The sequence below is a fragment of the Hyperolius riggenbachi genome, chromosome 4 (assembly GCF_040937935.1).
Source record: "Hyperolius riggenbachi isolate aHypRig1 chromosome 4, aHypRig1.pri, whole genome shotgun sequence".
In the NCBI taxonomy this organism is placed as follows: Eukaryota; Metazoa; Chordata; class Amphibia; order Anura; family Hyperoliidae; genus Hyperolius; species Hyperolius riggenbachi.
The window spans coordinates 236589452-236609298 of NC_090649.1; the positions used below are offsets into that span (position 1 = coordinate 236589452).

The 19847-nt window shown below is 43.4% G+C and overlaps 1 protein-coding gene across 18 annotated transcripts in view; it reads left to right on the top strand.

Annotated features, from left to right (window-relative positions):
* Positions 1-19847, top strand: part of RIMS1 (regulating synaptic membrane exocytosis 1) — a 443920-nt gene that overhangs the window by 246021 nt on the left and 178052 nt on the right. For 12 of the 18 annotated variants that reach the window (XM_068281486.1, XM_068281464.1, XM_068281474.1 and 9 more), the window contains one exon: positions 16878-16949. The exons of the other annotated variants lie outside the window; for them this stretch is intronic. In XM_068281486.1, coding sequence (XP_068137587.1) covers positions 16878-16949 — 72 coding nt within the window. The remainder of the gene's footprint in view (positions 1-16877; positions 16950-19847) is intronic. 18 annotated transcript variants of the gene reach the window in all.

Genomic DNA, 19847 nt, shown 5'->3' on the forward strand with positions numbered 1-19847 from the left:
ACCATACACAGGTCATACTTACCTTCTGTGTAGTCTACTCCTCAATCTCTTTCTCCTCTCCTGTGTCCCATTTGTCCACTGTGATCAATGGATTTCTCTGTCCTCCATTTTAACCACTTAAGGACTGCAGCCTTAAAACTCCTTAAGCCAATGTGCAAATAGGAAAGGCTGCAGTTAGACAGAGCACATTAGAACAGGTATAGGAACTTATAGGATAGAAGAAATAAGGATGAAAATTTTGTTACAGACCCTCTTTAACCTTCCTGGTGGTAAGCCCAAGCTGATCGCCCGCACGCAGCAGCGGAAGAGCACCCCAAGCCCCCCCGCTGACGTCCATGATGTCATTCTGATCGTCGCCATGGCGACAGGAGAAGACAAAAAGGGGAACACGTTATAAACGCGTTCCCCTGTTTGCTGTTGATGGCGGCGACACATGCGCCCTCTAGTGTTGTTTCATGTAGCTAGCACTCTGGTAGCTTTACATGAAACAAAAACAAAAAAAACAAAAAATGTATTTCTGCCTATTTGGCAGAATTAATGAACCGCCAGGAGGGTTAAGGCCCAGACACTTTTTTTCCCATTCAGACCACTGCAGCTTTAACGGTTTATTGCTCGGTCAGCTAATACAGCTTTCTTTTGGTGCTATTTGATTGCTGCTGTGATTTTTAGTTTTTATTATATTCATCAAAAAAGACATGAATTTTGTCAAAAAAATGATTTTTTTTTTAACTTTCTGTGCTGACGTTTTTCAAATAAAGTAAACTGTCTATATAATTGTTTGTCTAAATGTATTGTGCTACATGTCTTTGATCAATAAATAGACACTGATTGGATTTTTTTTTTGTTTGGGTAAAAGTTATAGCGTTTACAAACTATGGTGCAAAAAGTGAATTTCCCCAGTTTGAAGCATCTCTGACTTTTCTGAGCACCTGTCATGTTTCATCAGGTGCTAGAATTCCAGAATAGTATAAATATCCCCCAAATGACCCCATTTTGGAAAGAAGACATCCCAAAGTATTCACTAAGAGGCATGGTGAGTTCATAGAAGATTTTATTTTTTGTCACAAGTATTGCGTAAAATGACACTTTGTGAAAAAAAATAAAAATAAAAAAAAGTTTCCATTTCTGCTAACTTGTGACAAAAAAAAATGAAATCTGCCATGGATTCACCATGCCCCTTTATGAATACTTTGGGGAGTCTACTTTCCAAAATAGGGTCATTTGTGGGTGTGTTTACTGTCCTGGCATTTTGGGGGTGCTAAATTGTAAGCACCCCTGTAAAGCCTAACAGTGCTCATAGGACTTTGGGCCCCTTAGCGCACCTAGGCTGCAAAAAAGTGTTACACATGTGGTATCGCCGTACTCAGGAGAAATAGTATAATGTGTTTTGCGGTGTATTTACACATACTCATGCCGGGTGGAAGAAATATTTCTGTAAATGAGAATTTTTCGATTTTTTTACTAAGGAGCCCAAGGTCCTATGAATACCTTTAGGATTTCACAGGTCATTTTGAGGCATTTGAATTCCAGACTACTCCTCATGGTTTAGGACCCCTAAAATCCAGGGCAGTATAGGAACCCCGCAAGTGACCGCATTTTAGAAATACGACACACCAAGGTATTCCGTTAGAAGTATGGTGACTTCATAGAAGATTTTATATTTTGTCACAAGTTAGCGGAAATTGATTTTTATTGTTTTTTTTTCCACAAAGTGTCATTTTCCACTAACTTGTGACAAAAAATAAAATCTTCTATGAACTCATCAAACACCTAATGGAATACCTTGAGGTGTCTTCCTTCTAAAATGGGGTCACTTGTGGGGTTCCTATACTGCCCTGGCATTTTAGGGGCCCAAAACCGTGAGGAGCAGTCTGGAAACCAAATGCCTCAAAATGACTGTTCAGGGGTATAAGCATCTGCAAATTTTGATGACAGGTGGTCTATGAGGGGCCGAATTTTGTGGAACCCGTCATAAGCAGGGTGACCTCTTAGATGACAGGTTGTATTGGCACTGAAGTACAGTAAGCGCAAATCGTGACCTGGACATGGCAGCAGAGAACATGGGCATGTGATGTATTGGGTGCGTAGACCAATAAGACCACAATACATTCTTTTTGACTACTAGACCCATGTTAAAGCGGAATATAACCCTGCATTTCAACTTTACTCTAAAACATTATTTACAGCATATTATATGCAACCAGCATTTTTTTTTTTTACTAGACCAGCATTGGAAGGGTTGCACACAGAACTTTAAAGTTCTGTGGATAGAAATGCAGATGCATCCGAAGTTTAGATAGATACATTTAACCACTTGCCGACCGCACGCTTATACCGTGCGTCGGCAAAGTGGCAGCTGCAGGACCAGCGACGCAGTACTGCGTCGCCAGCTGCAGGCTGATTAATCAGGAAGCAGCCGCTCGCGCGAGCGGCTGCTTCCTGTCAATTCACGGCGGGGGGCTCCATGAATAGCCTGCGGGCCGCCGATGGTCAGATAATCCGCTTTGTTTACATTGTACGGCGCTGCTGCGCAGCAGCGCCGTAAGGCAGATCGGCGATCCCCGGCCAATCAGCGGCCGGGGATCGCCGCCATGTGACAGGGGACGTCCTGTCACTGGCTGCACAGGACGGATAGCGTCCTGTGCAGCCCGGATCACCGGGGGGAGATGTAGGAGAGGGAGGGGAGTGAATGTCGCCGCGGAGGGGGGCTTTGAGGTGCCCCCCCCCCCCCCCCCCCGCAACTAGCCTGCACGCAGGAGCGATCAGACCCCCCCTGCACATCATCCCCATAGGGGGGAAAAAAGGGGGGCGATCTGACCGCTCTGCGTGCACCCTGATCTGTGCTGGGGGCTGCAGAGCCCACCCAGCACAGATCACAACAAACAGCGCTGGTCCTTAAGGGGGGGTAATGGGTGGGTCCTCAAGTGGTTAAGTAAACACAATGTAACAAGTGGTGAAAGTTACACACTCTCTGGCTGTCCTCCAGCTCCTGCACAGTCAGAGAGTGTGTGTCACATTCCACACTTGTTGCATAGTCCCCCAGATGCCTCCGCCGATCGGCGTTACGTGATCCTGGGGGAGCCACCTTGCCGACGCCCATAGGTAGTGGGCGGTCGGCAAGTGGTTAAAAATGGCTATTACCCCATAACAGCTTCCTGGTCAGCACACTGTTAAACTGTAATATCACCCACTTGAGCCATAGGGAAACATGGACATTACCTTGCACATTCAGTTGTAACTGACAGCTGCTGATATATTCAACAAGGAGGAAAGCTGACACATCCAAAATCAATCTTTATTAGTTTCATGTAAAAATATGGCCAACGTTTCGGAGCCGCGTAGGGCCCCATTTGTCAAGGCAATATTTGCTCTGAGGCAAAGATCTATAGAAACAAAAAGACAATAATAACAATACTTCCAATGAGCTGCTGATATATAACTGACAACAACTGGTATATTTCAGTTCTGACAAAATATTGTCAGAACTGGAAGGGATCACTGTAAGAAGAAAATGGAGAGCCAATGAGAGGAACTGACGGTGAGGTTAGTATGTAATATTCATTTGCAGCTACGTCATGTGTTTATTTTAAATAATTGTCCTTGTTTCAGGTTCCCTTTAAGTAATTAGAAATGGCTGTTACTTTCCAGATGACCCTTGTGAAATACCCTCTTGCACCCATTTATAGAGCTTCAGCTCTATGGAGAACTACAACTGCCTGCTCAGGGCCTGAGCCCACTGCTGCATGTTTAAAAACGCATAAAAATGCATGTATTTTTCAAGCATTTTTGAAACACGTTTAAATATGTTTTAACGCATTAAAACGCCTTAAAACCTTTTAACAAAGCATGCATTTTTAAAAACACAGCAGTGGGCTCAGGCCCTTAGGCCCACTCACAGTTAGGACTCGTTACCTTTAAGCAACGCAGGAGCTGTGTGTCAGTGTGGCTCTGCGTCTTCCCGGGGGCGATCCAGGCGCAATCGCCCCAAAATGCATGCAGTAATGCGCTGCGATTTAGTGGTGTTTTGCAAAGCATGTATGGAAACATCAGAGAGTTCAGTCTATGGCTATGCACTCTCTGATGTCCCTGCGATCGCATTTCTGTAAGTGCAGCTAAAAGCGTGCATATTGAATAGAGTCCTAAGAACTATTATTCCGTCAGCTGAAGCCCTTACTGACCATCACTCTAGTAGGAGGGTGTGTCTGCAGATTGGCTGGTGAGTGAAGGGGTGGAGCTGGAGAGTGAACCAGTGGCAGAAGGTTTCCAAAACATAAATAAGAATTTATGAATTGATTGAGAAGGGGATTTTTATTTTTCAAAACTGTAAAGTGCATTTGTTATTTTTTTTATGCACAAATCATTTAGAATACCATTTTGTTAAATGCATACAAGGCAATGTGTCTGAGCCTGGGTTTTAACCACTTAAGGACCCGCTGTCAGCCGATCGGCAGACCAGCCGGGGGCGTGATTATGCAGCGGTTGCGTCAGTGGTTATTAACCCCTCGATCGCCGCATACAAAGCGTATCATACGCTTTGTAATGTATACAAAGCGTATTATACAGGCTGCCTCCTGCCCTGGTGGTCCCAGTGATCGAGGGATCACCAGGGCAGGCTGCAGCCACCCTAGTCTGCACCCAAACACACTGATCCGGCCCCCTCTGCCCTCTGATCTCCCCCAGCCCCCCTCAGACCCCCCCCCTGCCCACCCCCCAGACCCCTGTTTGCACCCAATGTGTGATAGTCACCTATCAATCACTCCCTGTCACTATCTGTCAATGCTATTTTTTTTATTAGGTCCTAAACTGCCTCCTGGGGGCTCCTGGTCACCCCCCCACCCCTCAGATCCTCCCCAGACCCCCCCCCGTGTACTGTATACATCTATCCTCCCCTGTACTCACCCACTGATCACCTGTCAATCTCCCATCAATCACCCCCTGTCACCACCTGTCACTGCCATCCATCAGATCAGACCCTTACCTGCCTCTTGCGGGCATCTGATCACCCACCCACAACATCAGATCGTCCGCAGACCCACTCTCAGATCACCTCCAAAGTGCATTGTTTACATCTGTTCTCCCTTCTACTCTCCCACTGATCACCCATCAATCACCCCCTGTCACCACCTGCTACCCATCAGATCAGACCCTAATGTGCCCCTCACCCTCAGAACGCCCTCAGACCCCCCCCCCCGTGTACTGTATACATCAATTCTCTCCTGTATTCACCCACTGATCACCTGTCAATCATCCATCGATCACCCCCTGTCACCACCTGTCACTGTTACCCATCAGATCAGACCCTAACCTGCCTCTTGCGGGCATCTGATCACCCACCCACACCATCAGATCGCCTGCAGACCCACCCTGTCTTCACCTCCAAAGTGCATTGTTTACATCTGTTCTCCCTTCTAATAACCCACTGATCACCAATCAATCACCCCCTGTCACCACCTGTCACTGCTACCCATCAGATCAGATCCCCATCTGCTTCTTGGGCACCCAATCACCCGCCCACACCCTCAGAACGCCCTCAAACCCCAGCCCTGATCACCTCGCCAGTGCATCTATTCCCCCCTCTAATCACACCTTGAGACACCCATCAATCACCTCCTGTCACCCCCCAGGAAAACCTACCCATCAGATCAGGCCCTAATTTGCCCCGTGTAGGTTTCTGATCACTCGGCCAAACCCTCAGATCCCCCTCAGACCCCCTTCCGATCTCTTCCCCAGTGCATTGATTGCATCTATTCTCCCCTCTAATCACCCCCTGAGACACCCATCAATCACCTCCTGTCACCCCCCCAGCACTCCAATCCATCAGATCAGGCCCTAATCTGCCCCCTTCGGGTCTCCGATCACCCGGCCAAACCCTCACCCACCCTACCGCAGTGACAGAATTTTTTTTTCTGATCACTGCTGGTCTCTACGACTTAATTGTGGCTGAGACCAACCATTATGCCATACAGTACGCAACCGCCAATCCAAGAAGCTACCACGCATAGCCTTTTCGGTGGAAACCACTCCAAGTTTCCGAACATAACATTTTTTGGGGCCTTCTCCTTAACCACTTGAGGACCCTGGGCTTTAACCCCCTTAAGGACCAGGCACTTTTTTTCCATTCAGACCACTGCAGCTTTCACGGTTTATTGCTCGCTCATACAACCTACCACCTAAATGAATTTGGGCTCCTTTTCTTGTCACTAATAAAGCTTTCTTTCGGTGCTATTTGATTGCTGCTGCGATTTTTACTTTTTATTATATTCATCAAAAAAGACATGAATTTTGGCAAAAAAATGATTTTTTTAACTTTCTGTGCTGACATTTTTCAAATAAAGTAAAATTTCTGTATACATGCAGCGCGAAAAATGTGAACAAACATGTTTTTGATTAAAAAAAACCCATTCAGCCTATATTTATTGGTTTGGGTAAAAGTTATAGCGTTTACAAACTATGGTGCAAAAAGTGAATTTTCCCATTTTCAAGCATCTATGACTTTTCTGACCCCCTGTCATGTTTCATGAGGGGCTAGAATTCCAGGATAGTATAAATAACCCCCAAATGACCCCATTTTGGAAAGAAGACATCCCAAAGTATTCACTGAGAGGCATAGTGAGTTCATAGAAGATATTATTTTTTGTCACAAGTAAGCGGAAAATGACACTTTGTGACCAAAAAAAAAAAAAAAGTTTCCATTTCTTCTAACTTGCGACAAAAAAAAAATGAAATCTGCCACCTACTCACCATGCCCCTCTCTGAATACCTTGAAGTTTCTACTTTCCAAAATGGGGTCATTTGTGGGGTGTGTTTACTGTCCTGACATTTTGGGGGGTGCTAAATTGTAAGCACCCCTGTAAAGCCTAAAGGTGCTCATTGGACTTTGGACCCCTTAGCGCAGTTAGGCTGCAAAAAAGTGCCACACATGTGGTATTGCCGTACTCAGGAGAAGTAGTATAATGTGTTTTGGGGTGTATTTTTACACATACCCATGCTGAGTGGGAGAAATATCTCTGTAAATGACAATTTTTTATTTTTTTTTACACACAATTGTCCATTTACAGAGATCTTTCTCCCACTCAGCATGGGTATGTGTAAAAATACACCCCAAAACACATTATACTACTTCTCCTGAGTACGGCGATACCACATGTGTGGCACTTTTTTGCAGCCTAAGTGCGCTAAGGGGCCCAAAGTCCAATGAGTACCTTTAGGATTTCACAGGTCATTTTGCGACATTTGATTTCAAGACTACTCCTCACGGTTTAGGGCCCCTAAAATGCCAGGGCAGTATAGGAACCCCACAAATGACCCCATTTTAGAAAGAAGACACCCCAAGGTATTCCGTTAGGAGTATGGTGAGTTCATAGAAGATTTTATTTTTTGTCACAAGTTAGCGGAAAATGACACTTTGTGAAAAAAACCAATAAAAAGCAATTTCCGCTAACTTGTGACAAAAAATAAAATCTTCTATGAACTCACCATACTCCTAATGGAATACCTTTGGGTGTCTTCTTTCTAAAATGGGGTCATTTGTGGGGTTCCTATACTGCCCTGGCATTTTAGGGGCCCTAAACCGTGAGGAGTAGTCTTGAAACAAAAATGACCTGTGAAATCCTAAAGGTACTCATTGGACTTTGGGCCCCTTAGCGCAGTTAGGGTGCAAAAAAGTGCCACACATGTGGTATCGCCGTACTCGGGAGAAGTAGTACAATGTGTTTTGGGGTGTATTTTTATACATACCCATGCTGGGTGGGAGAAATAACTCTGTAAATGGACAATTGTGTGTAAAAAAAATCAAAAGATTGTCATTTACAGAGGTATTTCTCCCACCCAGCATGGGTATGTGTAAAAATACACCCCAAAACACATTGTACTACTTCTCCCGAGTACGGCAATACCACATGTGTGGCACTTTTTTGCACCCTAACTGCGCTAAGGGGCCCAGAGTCCAATGAGTACCTTTAGGTTTTACAGGGGTGCTCAAAATTTAGCACCCCGCCCACTTGCCAGGACAGTTAACAAACCCCACAAATGACCCCATTTTGGAAAGAATAAAAATTCTGCTAACTTGTGACAAAAACTAAAATCTTTTATGAACTCACCGTGCACCTCACATAATACTTTAGGGTGTCCTCTTTCCAAAATGGGGTCATTTGTGAAGTCTGTCCTGGCATTTTAGGGTCTCTGCAATCATTACATGTATGGCCAGTATTAGGAGTTTCTGCTATACTCCTTATATTGGGTATACTGGGCTGAAAGGAAAAATAAAAACATACCTTGCTCCACATCAATGGCAGATCTTCCTCCACATCAATGGCAGTGATAACCTCAGGAGAGAGACACCCCGTGCCACCCTGCACTCAGGGTGAGCCACCAACTTATGTGACTGGGCCTCAGAACTTTAGTATACAGCATTATGCCTGTAGTATACAGCAATATGCCTGCCAATAGAGATGACTCTGTGTGGCATTAAAGCATCATCATAGGCCCAAAGTAAATCACATATAAACCGGGGGTGTCCACACTCAAGGGAAATTCAAACATGCCGTCTTATATCGCCAACCCAGGACAGATCAGCAATATCAAGCATGGAAACCGATCCTTCTTCCGACTTTTATGCTTACCCGTTTGGTTTTCAAGCTTACCTCTCCTCTCCCTGCGACAATGTGCGAAAGACCACTGAGTGTGTGCCTACTCCTGTGTCTGGAGTTCCCTAGGTTCTAATAGTGTACCTGCTCGTGGTACCTCTCAAAACACTCCCCTATGCATAGGCCAGGCTGGTCAGGACATTTGGGACAAAAATAAACGGTGTCAGTCCTTCTTCCAGCCCTGCTGCAGACACGACAACGTTTTCTTCGGATGCGTTGACCTGGGGCACACGGAAGCTGATAGGCGTAATGCCTACCATGCAGTCGGCTAGTTGCATCTGGGGGGGGGGGGGGGGGGGGGTGCTGGCACCTCCAGGATACAGGATGTCCAGAATGATCTGTTCCTGAAATTGTAGGAAAGATCCAGTTCTCCCAGCCTTACTGTAGAGAACAAAGCTGTTGTAAACTGCCAATTGAATCAGATAGAAAGACACTTTCTTATACCAGCGTCTTGTTTTCCGGGTAACTAAATAGGGCGCTAACCTCTGGTCATTGAAGTCCACCCCTCCTATGTTGACATTATATTAGTGGACGACAAGGGGCTTTTCAATGACCGCAGGTGCCCGTTGAATTTGGACTGTCGTGTCTGTGTGAATGGTGGACAGAAAGTAAACGTCCCTCTTGTCCCTCCATTTCACCGCAAGCAGGTCTTCAGTACGCAAGGCAGCCCTCTGCCCCCGTTCAAGTTTGGTGGTAACGAGCCTTTGGGGGAAGCCCTGGCGACTAGGCCGCGCAGTGCCACAGCATCGGATTCCTTCTAACTTTAAGTGCTGAAAGAGGGCCACACTTGTGTAATAATTGTCCACAAAAAGATGGTACCCCTTCTGGAACAAGGGTGACACCAAGTCCCACACAACCTTTCCACTGCTCCCCAGGTAGTCAGGGCATCCGACCGGCTCCAATTTTGAGTCTTTTCCCTCATAGACCCTAAAACGACATGTATAGCCTGTGGCCCTTTCACAGAGCTTATACAATTTCACCCCATACCGGGCGCGCTTGCTTGGGATGTACGGTTTGATGCCAAGGCGCCCGGTAAAGCGTAAGAGGGACTCGTCTACGCAGATGTTCTGTTCAGGGATATAAGCATCTGCAAATGTTGATGACAGGTGGTCTATGAGGGGCCGAATTTTGTGGAGCCGGTCATAAGCAGGGTGGCCCTTTTCATGACAGGTTTCGTCGTCGTTGAAGTGCAGGAAGCGCAGGATGGACTCAAATCGTGTCCTGGACATGGCAGCAGGGTACAAGGGAACATGATGTACTGGGTTCGTAGACCAATACGACCTCAATACATTCTGTTTCATTAGTCCCAAGTGAAGGATAAGGGCCAAAAAGATTTTAATGTCGGAAACTTGGACTGGTTTCCACCGGAAAGGCTGGGCATAGCTGCTCTCCGGGTGCTCGGTGATGAATTGTGTGGCTTTACGGTTGGTCTCAACCACAATTAAGTCCAAGAGAACCTAGGTGATGAACAGCTGCAAAAAGTCTAGGGCCGTTCCTAGATGAGCTGTCGCCACCTGGACTCCAGACTGGGTGGTGAAAGGGGGCACTACGGGTGCGGCGGAATCAGGGGATTGCCAATCTGGATGTGGGGTACTATTGAATAAATGTATTCGTTTGATTTGATGTCAGACCTTGGTGTCTAATTATTGAGGGGAAGTCCACCACTTTCCCTCCCGGCAATTTTTAACAATTTTATATTAATTTTATTCTGCTGGCGCCTCTGATCACCTACCAGTATACTTGAGTCCACCCCAGGTGAAGGGGTGACCCTACCCCATTTTTTCTGATCTACAAAGAGCGACTTCTTAATCCTGAGTGAGAACAGGTCTAATCTCCTCACCTGCCTATACAGTGGTTGCCTGGAGGTAACCCATGTGTGTGAGTATAACCATTTCACTTATTCATTTCCCTTCGTATCTCTGACATACTACACCATATTCGGCTCTCGATTTCTCTCTTTTCGATACTCATTTTGGAAAGAAGACACCCCAAGGTATTCCGTAAGGTGTATGATGAGTTCATAGAAGATTTTATTTTTTGTCACAAGTTATTGGAAAATGACACTGTGAAAAAAAAAAAATCAATTTACGCTAACGTATGATAAAAAAATAAAATCTTCTATGAACTCACCATACTCCTAATGGAATACCTTGGTGTGTCTTCTTTCTAAAATGGGGTCACTTGTGGGGTTCCTATACTGCCCTGGCATTTTAGGGGCCCTAAACCGTGAGTAGTCTAGAAACCAAATGCCTCAAAATGACCTGTGAATAGGACGTTGGGCCCCTTAGCGCACTTAGGCTGCAAAAAAGTGTCACACATGTGGTATCGCCGTACTCAGGAGAAGTAGTATATTGTGTTTTGGGGTGTATTTTTACACATACCCATGCTGGGTGGGAGAAATCTCTCTGTAAATGGACAATTGTGTGTAAAAAAAATCTAATTTACAGAGATATTTCTCCCACCCAGCATGGGTATGTGTAAAAATACACCCCCAAAACACATTATACTACTTCTCCTGAGTACGGCGATACCACATGTCTGACCCCTCTTTTGCAGCCTAGGTGCGGTAAGGGGCCCAACGTCCTATGAGCACCTTTAGGCTTTACAGGGGTGCTTACAATTTAGCACCCCCCAAAATGCCAGGATCGTAAACACACACCCCAAATGACCCCATTTTGGAAAGTAGACACCCCAAAGTATTCAGAGAGGGGCATGGTGAGTCCGTGGCAGATTTCATTTTTTTGTCACAAGTTAGCAGAAATGGAAACTTTTTTTGTCACAAAGTGTCATTTTCTGCAAACTTGTGGCAAAAATAAAATCCTCTATGAACTCACCATGCCTCTCAGTGAATACTTTGGGATGTCTTCTTTCCAAAATGGTGTCATTTGGGGGGTATTTATACTATGCTGGAATTTTAGCACCTCATGAAACCTGACAGGTGTTCAGAAAAGTCAGAGATGCTTTAAAATGGAAAAATTCACTTTTGGAACCATAGTTTGTAAACGCTATAACTTTTACTCAAACCAATAAATATGCACTTGTTGGATTTTTTTTATCAAAGACATGTAGCAGAATAAATTTGGACAAAGATGTATATAGAAATTTTACTTTATTTCAAAAATGTCAGCCCAGAAAGTAAAAAAAATCATTTTTTTGACAAAATTCATGTCTTTTTTGATGTATGTAATAAAAACGAAAAATCACAGCAGCAGTCAAATAGCACCAAAAGAAAGCTGTATTAGGGACAAGAAAAGGACGTAAAATTCATTTAGGTGGTAGGTTGTATGACCGAGCAAAAAACCGTTAAAGCTGCAGTGGTCTGAATGGAAAAAAAGGCTCTGGTCCTTAAGGGGCGAAAAGACTGTGGTCCTTATGTGGTTAAAGGGTTAGATGATTTATAAAGTAAAGTGCAGTAATGTGCCCTTGGAAGATGCCATTTGTACTACTACATGATATGTGCTTTTGCAATCTTTAAACACTCATGTAAACAGGTTTAATGCTTTTATTTATAAATGCACTTATTCTTTACACCACACTGATCAACAACATATGTGACAGGGAATTTGGTATGTTATAATTAAGGGCTGGTATTTTTTATCAAGATTTGTCTGATAATAACGTGTTTTGGTTTTATACAGTGATGTTTAACTATCATTCCTTCTTGTTACAAAATTAGAAAATTAGTGCTTTGCCAAGTAATTTGCATATACTGCACATTGTTTTTCATTAATTCATTTTCACTGTATTACACATGATTGAGTATGTTTAAAATCTGCATACCTCTCCACTAATTGTGTTTTTCATTCATCAGTATTGCAGTATGTTTTTCTTACATAGATTTTATACAGTGTTTGGTAGAGCTGTTAAAAGTACATCTGTTGTCCATCTACAGTTTTATAAAATCTGATAATAATGTGTAAACAGGAACTTGTTTGATTAAAAAGTAACTGTCTGGCATAAAATCCAAAATAAATTCTCTATTTCTATTTGTTAAATAAGTAAAAAGGATGCTAAATAGGCAAACCAAACATTCATAATCAATCTTACTTTTCTTTTCCAGAAGAATATCATTCCCCATATCCCAGCTCTTATTTCGTACATCTGCCGCACAAAGGAAGTTACAGTGCATGCTGGGGCTTTCTTTTTTCTTCTTTACTTTCCTCCCCTTCCCCTAAGACACAGCTAATTCAGCCTGATTGGCTGAAGTCTCTATCCCTCCCATGCCTCTGATCCTCTCTGATCGGCTACCGTAGTGTGCCATTCTCTGCCCCTACCCGCACTCCTGCTGCATCCATGGGAACCCCCCGCAATCCCGCTGCTTTATGGGTACCACCGCACTGCTGCCACTTCCATGGACAGCCCCCCGCACTGCTGGTACATCCATGGGCATCCCCCTTCTTCCCTGCGGCATCCACCCTCCTCCTTGCAGCATTACAGAGCACAGCAGGGAAGAATAAAGGCAGCGCACAAAGACTAGCCTCCTCTTGGTTCCAGGCGATTGAGTTCTCGTCTATACTCTCTGTACTAACGGCAGCGGTAGTGCAGAGTATAGGCAGGAACTCCATCACCTGGAACCATAAGGAGATGAGTCTGTGTCCGCTGCGCTCTGTAATGCTGTGGGGAGGAGGGGGGATGCCGGGGGAGTAAGGGAGGAAATTACCTTAGGATTGGCTTCAATCTGTGTGGGAGCCAGGATGGCAACTGCCAAGAACAAAATTCTTTGTATTTACTATATAAATTTAGCTGAAATCAAAACATGGAAAGTGCAATACACATGTTATGTAAGTAGAGCACATATTTATATACTTACAAAAGTGTTTTTTGATTTTAGTATGTTTTTTGGTATAGGATGGCTGACCGCTCCTCTTTAACAGCAACACTGGAATCAATTCATAAAGCTAATCATGAATTCTGAGCCATAATAGATACTGTAATATATGCAGTTATACAGCGCTACACAATCTACTGTAGGAACACAAATGCTACCAATTCATCAGCAATCCATATACAGTATTGTTACACAGCTAAGTTAATTTAATGTTCAACAAGAGTAAGTCCACGGGGAGTGCGCCCAAGAATTGTAGATATATAAACAATAATATAGCGACCCAGTCCACTGAATAGTTCTTGTAGTTCCACTCCAACTCAGTGTTCAATATTCCGCTGCATCCCACTTGCTGGGCTATTATATTCACTACACCTCCACCACACCCAAGTATGTAAAGGGACTCACCCTTTACTAAGACCTTCACTCAGGTCTTAGTCAGACACTGGGGTTATTCCCGGGTCACCCCCGACCGCTGCGATCAGATTAGATGGTTCCTGACTTCTATTCTCGTGGGCTTTTGTCAGATGTAACCTCCAAATAAAAAACTCCACATAGCGTAATACCGTAAAAACTGTTAAAACTACAAAAATTTATTGCACTTACAATTTTCCGCATAAAACATCAGCATGAGTTTTTTAACGGGCTCTCCCCCGCATTGATGGCCGCTGGTGGGCTCCCTTAATAGAGCGTCAGTTCACAGAACGGCTGCCGCGCGCACAGCCGCTAAGGAAACCCCGCGTGCGTTCGCTCACTGCACTCCACGCCAAAATCAGGCCCCGCCCGACTAGTTTCGTCACAAGGTATGACTCATCAGGAGCTGGGTCCTTCATTGGCCAAGAGTGCTTTATACTATACCCTCCCATCTAGCCTCCATTAGTGCTTGCGATTTTTCATACCCACCCCCCTCCCCTTCCATCATCCAATCCCGGAGGTATTTTTGGGGAAAAAAAACTCCGCCGCTGTAAAAATATCAACATATATTCTTGCTTCTAATCGCAAGCGCTGGCAGCACTCATTTAAAATCCTGTCCTATTCTCCTATTTGCCAGCATCCAGCGCGAGCGATCAGGATACATTTTTATCCTGATCGCTCGCGCTGGATGCTGGCAAATAGGAGAATAGGACAGGATTTTAAATGAGTGCTGCCAGCGCTTGCGATTAGAAGCAAGAATATATGTTGATATTTTTACAGCGGCGGAGTTTTTTTTCCCCAAAAATACCTCCGGGATTGGATGATGGAAGGGGAGGGGGGTGGGTATGAAAAATCGCAAGCACTAATGGAGGCTAGATGGGAGGGTATAGTATAAAGCACTCTTGGCCAATGAAGGACCCAGCTCCTGATGAGTCATACCTTGTGACAAAACTAGTCGGGCGGGGCCTGATTTTGGCGTGGAGTGCAGTGAGCGAACGCACGCGGGGTTTCCTTAGCGGCTGTGCGCGCGGCAGCCGTTCTGTGAACTGACGCTCTATTGAGGGAGCCCACCAGCGGCCATCAATGCGGGAGAGAGCCCGTTAAAAAACTCATGCTGATGTTTTATGCGGAAAATTGTAAGTGCAATAAATTTTTGTAGTTTTAACAGTTTTTACGGTATTACGCTATGTGGAGTTTTTTATTTGGAGGTTACATCTGACAAAAGCCCACGAGAATAGAAGTCAGGAACCATCTAATCTGATCGCAGCGGTCGGGGGTGACCCGGGAATAACCCCAGTGTCTGACTAAGACCTGAGTGAAGGTCTTAGTAAAGGGTGAGTCCCTTTCCATACTTGGGTGTGGTGGAGGTGTAGTGAATATAATAGCCCAGCAAGTGGGATGCAGCGGAATATTGAACACTGAGTTGGAGTGGAACTACAAGAACTATTCAGTGGACTGGGTCGCTATATTATTGTTTATATATCTACAATTCTTGGGCGCACTCCCCGTGGACTTACTCTTGTTGAACATTAAATTAACTTAGCTGTGTAACAATACTGTATATGGATTGCTGATGAATTGGTAGCATTTGTGTTCCTACAGTAGATTGTGTAGCGCTGTATAACTGCATATATTACTTTACCTTATTTAAATATTGGCGCACTGCCTGTGGGTTCACATTATTGTTACAAACTGATTGTGTCATATTATATCTAGTTGTAGGTGGACTACCAAAATATATAAGACTGAAATATATATCTATGTTTTTGCGCACTAACAAATATTAGAACATAATAGATACTGTGCCCCAGACTTTCTTTGGGTCAAATACTCGGGCCACCAGCTTATTATACAAGCTTTAGGGATATTTGTCTGATTTATGACATTGTAGCAGCACTTTGCAAACATATTCAAGTTTACAACTTGAAATACATTAGGCTTCACTCTGAGCGGGGTAGAGTCCTTATCTACACCACCATGAGGACCCCTTCTCTGTGCCCTTGACACTAGAATAACAGGCACGATGGGTTTCACACTAGGATGAGACAGGAAACCGGTTTCGGTTAGACACTTATAGCTCTCAGTTTAGCCTTGCAGATGAACAGGAGTGATCATAGATAGTAAACTTAAGTGTTACCTAACCAAAGGTAAAGCTACCCAAGGTACGCACAGAGGTATGTTCATGCTGACTTCACATACCTTTGTTGGTTTTCCGTTCCTCTGCTCACTCTCCTGCCCCCCCGCCCTCCTTTCCCACTTCCCCAGTGATTGCTCTTTGAAAAATTAGAATTTTGGCTAAAGTCAGATTTCTAGACAAGAAAAGCCTTCCCTGCCATGATGTTCTTCCCACCTCTCATCCTCCCATTCCTTTCTTTTCCCTGCTCTATTCACTCCCCTTCCTGCCCCGTTCACTGAATACTTAGATGTCTTTATCAAAGTGCTGTGATTGCTTTGATGAAGGAGCCTGATGCTGTCCCAAAACATCTCAGCCTGCTCTTATGATCAATTAAGCACATTGGTATGAATTAGTTACTGGGCATTCGTTTCAAACATCACACTTTTTTAAACTAAACTCCTTGTATTACGGCCACCCAAGTAAGCATAAAATTGATTTTTAATACCTTGTGTATAGTACAGTTACCACCACATTCAACTGACTGACTCTTAAATGTATTAAAAATTGACCAAGCTGCACAAGAAAATAAATGTGAGCATCAGACAATGATGTCTGAACCCAGTCTAATGACCTTGCATATCATACACTATATGAGTTGCTGAAATCCACACAACATGAGATTGTACACAAGCATTGAACTGGCTATGTGCAACAGATGCACTTTTCTACTCTATGCAAACACATTGCATAGAATGTTATTTGATTGATCACATTTCAACATGGTTTGTATGTATGTAATCTCATTTTTCATTGCTCTTTCTTTTTATTATTATTTCTGCTTTGCTTTGTTTTCTTTTTGTTTATCATTTCATCTCAGGCAGCCCAGAAAATTGGAAAGATCTAGCAACCAAAACCAGAACAGAAAAAGCACAGTTTCTGAAGTAGAAAGGTAGGAGAGTTTTCCATGCATATCTGGAAAGACATACTAGGTAGTCAGCAATAAAGTGTTGCCTTAGTTTATAGACATGAGAGGAAGACAACCAGCTATCCATGGTATGTTCATAGGTCACATCTTTAGAAGGGAATGTTGACAGTATGTAAGATTAATTGCATTTCTTTATAGCAGTTATGAGTGGCTGCTTACCACCTGCAGCAATCTCACATTTGTCTTTGTACTAACATACAGTATAAACACTGACTTGCTCATCTGCTGCTACCAATTTAGTTCACAGGTTTTTAATTAAATGGACATTAATGTGTCTTTGCTAAATACAACAGGTATCCTTAGAACACCATGCCGTATTGATAATTATGTTCAAAATGAGGGCTGCGGTCACTCACTGAGATTTTTAGCAAATCTTAGCACAGTTTCCTCTAATGTTAACCTTTGGACCTGCTGCTAACTGCAGTCCTTTAAAAAAAAATTCTGATGACTTTTTTTTCTGGTATGGTGACAGGGCCATTTTTAAGGAAAGGCATTCCAGGCCATTGCCTGGAGTGCCATTGGTCCTAGGGGGCACCATGCCCCTGATTAAATCGGAGAGTGTATTGTCTACCGGCACTATGAGATACACAGTCCTGTCCTTGAATTCGGGAGGTATCAAACATCCAGACACCACCTTGATAAGGAAAACTGTGTGCTCATGATGCTAATGACAGATGTATAAACCATTGATCATTGAGAAAAAGAAAAAAAGTTCCATCAGGCACTGCAGTTAAATTGTATTTAATTGAGATTCAGGCGTGATATGGATCATAATATGTGAGTTCCTGGTGTTCATAGGTAGGTGCATGAGTCATAAGCAAACAACTTGTGCTGAGATGACAAAGTCAATATTACTGCATAATGCTAGGTACACACCATACAATTTTCTGTTAGATTCTTCTGTTAGATTTACCTACAACATGGAAAAAAGCTATCTGGCAGGTAAATCTAAGAGAAAATCTAACAGAAAATTGTATGGTGTGTACCTAGCATAAGATAGATGGCCTACCAGATCAAAGGGTGGTGGTGGGTGCAGTGCAAAAAACGGTAGGTTAATGGCCATTTCGGAAGAAGCACCGCCATGCGAAATGGCCGTTAGGCTAACGCTTTTTGCCCTGCACCCACCTCCACCACCTGATCTGATCTGGTAGGACATCTATCTTATACAGTAATATTGACTTTGTCATCTCAGCACAAGTTGTTTGCTTATGACTCATGCACCTACCTATGAACACCAGGAATTCACATATTGTGATCCATTTCACGCCTGAATCCCAATTAAATACAAATTAACTGCAGTGCCTGATGGAACTTTTTTCTTTCTCAATGATCAATGTCCCTGATTAAACCCTGCCCCTAAACTAAGCCCCACCTGAACAAAGCCATGCCTCCCAAATAAAACCACGCCCCCATGGGTGTTTATGCCTCTTTCTGTTTCCCTTTTTGTCTCCTTCTGACAACTTGGGGACAGCATTCTGTACTAACTGTAGGCAGTGAAGTTTCTTTTGTTGAAGTCCTGTGTACAAGGCAATGCAGTTGTCCTGCTATAATGTGCATTGCCAGAACTTCCTTACGTGAAAGTAGGAACATATCACAACAACAGAGATTTGATTTCAGAAGCGTAATTCACCACCATCTATTGCTCTCAAGTTGTGCATGTGAGAAACATAGGCTAAGAACTGTCTGCTTTATTAACTGCCACCACTCACTCTTATTTCCAGATGCCATATGAGTAAGTAAAAAAAAAAAAAAAAAGCTAAACTGATAATTCCTATTTAGCAGTAGAATTTGCTTATGAAGGATCATGTGTGTACATTCATAATAATAACAAGAAGAAAACTACAAATATGATTATAAAATGTTTCCCTTCTGCTTAGGATCCCAGCGATAGATGTAGCCATGGAGGGTCTCTTCTATTGTTCTATGATGTATAAAATCATTGATATGCAAAAGGGAAAAAGAACTGGAACAGTCGAGCATTTCCAGATAGGAACCAAAATTTTAAGTCGTATTTCCTGTCCAGCTTATGAAATCAAACAGCCGATTTTTCACCAGTTTTAACCACTTTGCATCCAAACCTTGTTTCCAACTTATGGACCAGAGCAGTTTTGACATTTTAGCTATGTCCCTATTTAATCAGCAGGAAAAAGTGTTTAAATATTAAGCCTATTGTTACATCATGTGCTGTTAATGTTATGCAATTCCTATTTTCCTTTTAGTTGTGCATTGTCATATCTAACTTATTTATAGATCTATTTATAGTTCTTCATTCATCAGAGCTTTGTTCCTCATTGTAACTTATTACCATATTACTATCTTTGTATGCAAACTATGAATTCCTGGGTTATTTCATAAAAATTTGTTTCACAATTTCATTAAAAAGTATAAAATAAAAAATTATATAAAAACTAGGCCTAAGATCTGTTTAAAAACGGGTGCTAGGCTGTGGCGGTGACTCCCCCCCTCCCCCCCCCCCCCCCTTCCCCGCACCGGTCTCTCTCTTTTTTTAAAAATTTTTCCGTGCGCATACATCGCATGCCGCACGTGCACCCGTATGATAGGATAAGTTGAGGTTTGCAAAATTTAGAATAGGTAATACATTAGTGCTTTACAGACCCAATTTAAATGTTGTACTTTTTGTGCAGCTCTGCATTTGGTATAATTTTTTTTATATCACTACAACCAGCATGGAGAACAGGGGTGAAACCAATACCATAAGGGCCTGTTCACACTATATGCGTTCCTAGCCGTTTTCAGGGAACGCGTACTGGAACAAAAAACGCATAGAAACGGCTCCTACTGCTTTTGAATGGGCTAGTTCACATGTATGCGTATGAGACGCATACGTTTCTCATCCGCATT